A 7,762-nucleotide genomic window follows, 5' to 3' on the forward strand; every position below is an offset into this window, starting at 1 on the left:
TGTCCACTTCACACAATAATTACTGCACCAAATTAAATATGGTTTTCATTATTATGTCCCTTAAGGGCTAATTTAAAAACTGGTGTAAATTTTATTTTAATATCTATTTCATTGGATTTTCTGCTGATATCCGCGCATATAAAGCAGCGGGTAAAAAGCTAGTCATGCATAAAAAACTGTCTCCTAGATGGTTAACATTATATACTGTCTCGTCGTGGACACAATGAAATTTATTTTAGAATAAACTCTGGTTGATAAGTGCGTTTTTATTAGAGATAAATGTTAACAATAATGTTCTGAATGGTGTTACAACTATCCAAGTGAAAACAAGATGGCACCGTGCCGTAAATACAACAGTGGACGGTAGGACAATAATAAAAAAGGAAACGCCTGCTCGAACAGGCCGAGCACGCAATTACGAAATTGTCATTAACATAAACTCCCCCCGTTGAAGACTCGCTCTTCAATCGTCTCCATCGTTAATAGTCTTCATCAGCAAGAAGAGGGCAGAGGCGAACAAGAGGTCGCCGGTAACATCCTGTCTTTGTATTTACATCTGCGACACGAGAGATTCCATCAGGTCCTGGATATAATTTTGTTACTCGACCAGTACGCCAGCATAACGGAGGAAGAGTATCTTCACGCAGCAAGACCAAATCTCCAATCTTTACTTTGGCTGTATCAAGTTTCCATTTGGTCCGTACTTGTAATTCAGAGATGTATTCTTGTTGCCATCTTCGCCAAAAATGCTGTCTTATTTGCTCAAGAGGTGCATGGCGACGCAAGCAACTTTCCTTATAGTCTTCTAGACAAGGGGATGGCAAAGCATTCAGCGGTTTTCCAATCAGAAAGTGCCCTGGGGAAAGGAATAGGAAGTCGTCTGGGGAAGAGGATAAGGGACACAATGGACGACTATTCAATATAGATTCCACTTGTGCAAAAAGAGTCGAAAGTTCCTCGAAGGTTAAATGAGAATTGCCCATTACACGACGTATAAGGTGTTTGGAAGATTTGATTCCTGCTTCCCAAATACCACCAAAATGAGGAGCGTAAGAAGGAGTAAAAATAAATTTAATGCCTTCCTGAACTGCAAACTCAGATAATGTTTCATTATTAGTCTTTAGAAAACCATTAAGTTCTTTAGCGGCTCCAACAAAATTACGACCGTTATCGGAAAATATTTCCGCTGGCTTGCCGCGACGACATATAAACCGACGTAAGGTCATAATAAAAGCATCCTTAGTGAGGTCGCTTACAGCCTCCAAATGAACGCATTTGTACCGGAGACATACAAATAAACATAAATAAGACTTAGATAATTTAGCTCCTCGTCCCTTTCGATTTAATGTAATAAAGGGTCCAGCCATGTCAATACCAACAGATGTAAAAGGAAAATCTGGCGTAATTCTTTGTGAGGGTAGATCACCCATTTTTGGCAATAACGTCTTTCCTAAAACTCGTCGGCAACGTACACATTTACGTACAGTTGCTCGTGCTAATAACCTACCCTTAATGGGCCAAACAGTTTGTCTGACTGTGGCTAGAAGCAGTTGTGGGCCAGCGTGCATGTTGCGAATGTGCTCTGCTCTAAATATCAATTTGCATAAATAATGAGACGAATCTAATAAAACTGGATGTCTTTTATTATATGGATAGGTTGAAGCGTCTATACGCCCACCCACTCGTATTAAGTTATCGTTATCAAGAAACGGTGACAATGATAATATTTTTGATTTCGTATTCAAAAATTTTTCATTTGATAACGCTTTAAGTTCAATGGGAAAACTTTCTTGTTGGGATATAGTGCATAAAAAGTTAAAAGATTTGTTCAACTCTTCAACAGTTAATGGGCCTGATATTTTGATATTGGGGTTTTTTATATTGTATATAAAGCGATTGACATAAGCGACCGATCTTTGCAGTCTATTAAGATTTGAAAACCGTTCCATTTCTATTATTGATTTGTTTACAATGACGGACGTAGCAACCACTTTAAGCTCAGGTAAATTATTAAAATTATCATGTTTTAAAACTGGCCATTCGTCTTCTTTCTTTTGCAGAAATTTGGGTCCTTCCCACCACATGTCTGTATGACACAGCTGATCGGCACTTACACCACGTGAAATTAAATCGGCAGGATTCTCTGCAGTGGGAACATAACGCCAGGAAGACGACTGCGTGTTTTCTTGGATTTCACCTATTCTATTAGCCACAAATGTTTTTAATTTAGATATATCTCCTTTTAACCATCCCAATACGATGCTGGAATCGCACCAATGGATTATGCGGTCAGGAACATACCTTATTGACTCTATTACTGCTTTGGATAGTCGAGCAGCAAGAAGTGCCGCACAAAGCTCCAAGCGAGGTATTGAAGTAGGTTTTAGTGGAGCTACTTTTGATTTTGAACAAAGTAACTTAACTAAAATTTCACCGTTGATATCTATAGTTTTCACGTATACACATGCACCGTAACCTACTTGGGACGCATCACTGAAAGAGTGAATTTCTATGAATTTTGGCGAAACACATGCAACGAATCTAGGAATTTGTAAATTGGACAGAACTGGTAATCCATTGGCAAAATCCTGCCAGGCTTGCTCAATGTTGTCAGGTACGGGTTCGTCCCAACCAACTTTAAGCTGCCATAGCTTTTGAAGCATAAGTTTTGGCTGCATTATACAAGGACTCAACAGACCCAAAGGATCGAAAATCTTAAAAGCATTAGACATAATAAATCTTTTTGTTATGGTTTCGCTTGGAATTGGTATATTTATAGGAAAATGTAATGTATCGCTATTAGGATTCCACCCTAGACCAAGAGTACTTGAGGATTCACTAATAATCAGGTTACCCTGAGAAGCAATGTTGGAAGAATTTTGAATAATATTGGGTAAATTAGATTTGTATTTACGTAAATTAAAACATCCTTTATTCAATTCTGTAGCCACTGAATTTTGGATGTATTGTAATTCCATCTCGTCATTTGAACCCGTAATTAGATCGTCTACATAAAAGTCCTTTTGAATAATAGTTTTTATTAATTCATCAGTACACTCATCACCAACTTGCCACAAGCATCTCGTGCTTAAATAACTGGCACTTGCTGTACCGTAAGTGACAGTATTTAGTTGCATTGTTTTGATAGGTAAAGACTCGTCTTCTCTCCATAATATTAACTGCAGGTTTCTGTCATCCGGATTGACTTCAACCTGTCGATACATTTTTTCTACATCACCGGTAAGTAGATATTTATATTGTCGGGCACGAATTAAAATGGAGAAGAGAGAATCCTGTACATTTGGGCCAATCATCTGCAAATCGTTAACTGAGAAACCAGAGGACGAAGGTGCGGAACCATCAAAAACAACTCTTATTTTAGTCCATTCACTTTCTATTTTAAAAATCGCATGATGACATAAAAAGTATGATGGATTTGGCAATCTAATAGGAGATTCTGAAAGGTGACCCAAATTTTCATACTCGGTCATGAATTTAATATATTCCATTTTCAAAGAATGATTCCTTCGAAAACGCTTCTCAAGATTAGTGAAACGTTTTTTAGCAAGAGTATAAGAATCACCCAAGCAATTTGGTGAGTCTCGAAGTGGCAAACTTACGGAAAACCTACCTGTTTCAAGACGATGTGCATGTGTACGAAAGTGATTTTCGCAAGCTAATTCTATTGGATTTAAAATAGTTTTTGAGGAAGCTCTTCTAGTTCCCAGAATTTAGTAAGAAGGGCGTCAACATTTGATTCTTTAGATAAAGGTGCATTGACAATTATATTATTACAATGAATATCATTATTTTTACATGTATTTATGGGACCGCCGATCAGCCAGCCAAATACAGAATTACGAAGTTTTGGTTTGTTTGGACCTAAGGAAGTCTGCTCAGATAGTATAATGTCCCAAAAGAGGTCAGCACCTATCAACATATCGATAGGACCTGGTTGGTCAAATGTTGGGTCCGCTAACATAATCTGTTTGGGTAAATTTAAATTTACACAAAATTGTGGTAAACTTCCTGTAAGTCTATCAAGAACGAAGCAATTTAATTTAAATTTACTTTTATTATTTAGAGATTGTATTTGTACCATAGAACTTTCAGTTATATTATTGGTAGCATTATGGCCAATGCCAATAACATTCATGGAAATAGGAGTTGAATTTAGTGATAATTTTTCATGTAGTTTTTTTGTAATAAATGATGATTGACTGCCTGAATCCAATAAGGCACGCACTTTGGTTGCCTCTTTGGTTATTGGATTCAAAACTTCAAGTAGAGCAGTCGATAAAAGAACTTGTCGATTAACTTCTTTAGAGAAATTAACCATTGAATTTTCTTCACGTATTTGCGCATTATTGACTTTTGTATTGTCAATTGAATGCAATAAAGTATTGTGAGGTTTTTTGCATTGCTTACAGGGACCCATGCGACATTCATTAACAGGGTGACCTTGCCGTAAACAATTAGGACATAATTTATATTTAGAAACTTCAATTAACTTATCTTTAATGGATTTAGACTTAAAAATTGGACAGTCATAAATTTTGTGATTCTGATTACAAATAATACATAGCCATACTTTATTTTGACTAGTAGTAGCAAATGACTTTGTATTGATTGCGTGTTTATTATTATTATGCTTATAAGTTGATGAATTACCTGATAATAAATTATTAGTGTCAGATCTATTGCGACGCATAGATTCGAGAACAAATGCTCGATCAATTAAAAATTTCTTGAATTGTTCTAAATTTGGTAATTCATCTATAATATTACGTTGCTCTTCCCACTTCAGAAGTGTACGATTATCAAGCTTAGATGTAATAATAAAAATAATAATGGTATCCCAATGGTCTGTTGGTTGACCTAAGCTAGAGAGAGCACGTAGATTTTTGGTTATGTGGTCAACTAAATAGCGCAAAGAATCTTCAGTTTCGCGAGTGGCTTGTTGGACATTAAATAAAGGTTTTAAATGGTGATTTATGAGTAGACGCTTGTTGTTATAACGATCATAAAGTAATTGCCATGCACTGTTATAGTTAGACGATGACACTTCAATATTAGAAATAACACGAGCAGCATCACCTTCTAGATATGAAATTAAGTAGTGAAATTTTTGTATTGGTGGGATGTGCTCATTATTATGAATTAAGCTAGTATATGTGTCTCTGAACTCAAGCCAACGAAAAACCGATCCGTTGTACCTCTCAATATTGATTTGAGGTAATTTAACACGACACTCATTATGATCGAGACTGCATTGAGCTTCTTGAAAAAGAGATTCGCGTCGTGTCTTATCATGTTCTACACTTTTATTTGATTTTGCTCGTCGACAACATTTTTTGCTGTAGCTAAACATGATATGAACTCATGCTCAATGCGTTCACGCTCATCAATTTCAGATTCTAAATGTTCATTATTTACCAATTCTATTTGAGTTTGCAATTCATCATATCTAGCTGAGAGGCTTTTAAATTTAGTGATTTTTAATGATAACTCGGTTATTTCAATATTCGTCAGTTTAGGCTGTCTTGTAATCTTATCTAAATAATTCTTAAATTTAGTAATTTGTCCTTTAATAGAACTGCGTTTAATACTTAGATCTTTATAATCAGTATTTTTGTACACACTTGTAGATGAAGCTCGTGGATCAGTCATTTTGTTTATTAAAAATTAGTTAAATAAATTTAGTTAATATTCTACGCAATTATATACCTGAGACAAAGGGTTAAATTAAGTTTTTACAATGTATATGTTTGTACAAAAATATATTTATATAAATTACATGTAGGTAGACTCCATGCAATTTACATAAAAACAGAAAATGCTATTGATTATTATTTTAGTTAATTTTCTATTATTAATATATGTGTAATATAATAAACCCAAAGCAGTGTGTAAAAAAATAATAATAAAATAACAAACTACGTAATATATTAACCTTATTACTATCCTAATGCTTCTGATAACTCCGTAAAGGACTTATCGTGAAGATAGGAAACTTACAAATGAATTACAAGAAGCCTTCACTGATTGCAAATTGAATTTGTTAAATGTTAGAAAAAAGTTATAAATATAATAAATGGGTAAGCTCACGCTCCTCGTCAGGCGATATCCAGGTGCAGGCAGATGGCTGTGATGATAACAGCAATAGCAATATAATCAGCTGTCGAACAGCAATAGATACAGGCAGCAACCTGAAAATAGTCGGCAACGGGTCTTAATTGGAGTAAAGTGATGACGTTCGTTTCGTTATCATAACTATAATGTTTTTAATGTGTATAATACAAGTATATACACTCGTTATTTTAAATAAATAAAAGTAAAATAAATGAAAAACTAATCTGTTTAAGGGTGGGTAGGAGTTGACATTAATATAATGCGTATGTACATTAACTTGAAAAAACCTTCCCTTTTTCTCATCAATATAACGATTGATTGAATTATGATAATTTATAATAGTTCAAAATAAATGAAAAACAATATACATACAATACGACTCAGATTCTAGTAAGAGGGAGTATATTTTTATTCTAATATTTTTATCGTAGGTAGATTTTTGCACAAGCAGAACAATACTGAAATTTAATATATATTATGTACTTTAGGTTTTATAAATATAAGAAATTATTAGTTAGGAATATTTAGGACACTTATCTGAATAAATATGTTGCGAGGTGATGCTTTTGATGCGTCACTGCTCAGCGATATATAGTAGTCTCTTACTATGAGTTTTTTGTACTTTTGCTTCTTGAATATCACGAGGTCTGCTACTGATTAACAATAGGGATAGCACGTACACGACAACTATATTGTTCTTGTTGATGACCAGGTGGATATAATCGTCGACTTGCTTCTTCCAATGATGAATTTCGGTAGATATATAATTCCAGACCGTATATTTTGATGCGGTCCTGTCACGGTCGCCAATTTATGTCTCGTCGTGGACACAATGAAATTTATTTTAGAATAAACTCTGGTTGATAAGTGCGTTTTTATTAGAGATAAATGTTAACAATAATGTTCTGAATGGTGTTACAACTATCCAAGTGAAAAACAAGATGGCACCGTGCCGTAAATACAACAGTGGACGGTAGGACAATAATAAAAAAGGAAACGCCTGCTCGAACAGGCCGAGCACGCAATTACGAAATTGTCATTAACATATACCATAAAATAAATGAAATCTAAACAGTGTTCAGAAAAACCCTACGTAAAGTAATTAGGTATAATAATTTTTCTTCATAATTTTATGCACCAAAATCCATAGATTCATAGATCCAAAGATCCATAGATCCTATAGAATCTATAGATAATGAAATTGATTACTTTAAACACTTTTTACTTTTAATAATACATATTTTACTTTCATTTAAAGTAAAAATATCTTTAGACGAACTTTTGTAGTAAACCTAATCATGTCTAATTTTTTTTATTTTTTTTTTTATTTTATTTATTTATTTTTAGATAACTGGGATCCATTCTTGTTAGTAAGTGTACTTAAAAACTATGTTAATACTTAATTACTAATAATGATCTAGTCCTCTCGGCGAGCATTCTCACGAGAGGACTATCCAATTTATTAACAAACATGTTCAGGATACTGTTGCTACTCCCGCGTATTCGACGTAAAAACGAAGCTGTCTTTTTTCGCCAGACTGCGTCAAAACTATCTGTGCGAGCGTCTAATACGTGTATCTAGCTATAGTAAGTTTAACTTTTTTGTGATAAGACTGATAATGCTTTACGA

The 7,762-nt window shown here is 34.3% G+C and overlaps 2 protein-coding genes across 2 annotated transcripts; both read right to left on the reverse strand.

Moving 5' to 3' along the window:
* Positions 1-212: 212 nt before the first annotated feature.
* On the reverse strand, positions 213-3,376 carry LOC128200255 (uncharacterized). The gene has a single exon (XM_052893119.1). It carries the CDS (start codon positions 3,312-3,314, stop codon positions 480-482), a length of 2,835 nt encoding a protein of 944 aa, XP_052749079.1. The 5' UTR covers positions 3,315-3,376; the 3' UTR covers positions 213-479.
* Positions 3,377-3,691: 315 nt separating this feature from the next.
* LOC128200271 (uncharacterized) lies at positions 3,692-7,058 on the reverse strand. The gene is made up of 2 exons (XM_052893189.1): positions 6,813-7,058; positions 3,692-6,209 (listed from the first exon to the last, which is right to left on the reverse strand). Exon 2 carries the CDS (start codon positions 5,369-5,371, stop codon positions 3,692-3,694), a length of 1,680 nt encoding a protein of 559 aa, XP_052749149.1. The 5' UTR covers positions 5,372-6,209; positions 6,813-7,058.
* Positions 7,059-7,762: the final 704 nt, after the last annotated feature.

The sequence above is a fragment of the Galleria mellonella genome, unplaced genomic scaffold, assembly GCF_026898425.1.
Source record: "Galleria mellonella isolate WM207_F2 unplaced genomic scaffold, CSIRO_AGI_GalMel_v1 utg172, whole genome shotgun sequence".
Taxonomy (NCBI): Eukaryota; Metazoa; Arthropoda; class Insecta; order Lepidoptera; family Pyralidae; genus Galleria; species Galleria mellonella.

What these genes read in the sequence shown, in the direction of transcription:
- LOC128200255 (XM_052893119.1), bottom strand. Translation starts at nt 3,314, where the DNA reads ATGATTGGCCCAAATGTACAGGATTCTCTCTTCTCCATTTTAATTCGT.
- LOC128200271 (XM_052893189.1), bottom strand. Translation starts at nt 5,371, where the DNA reads ATGTTTAGCTACAGCAAAAAATGTTGTCGACGAGCAAAATCAAATAAA.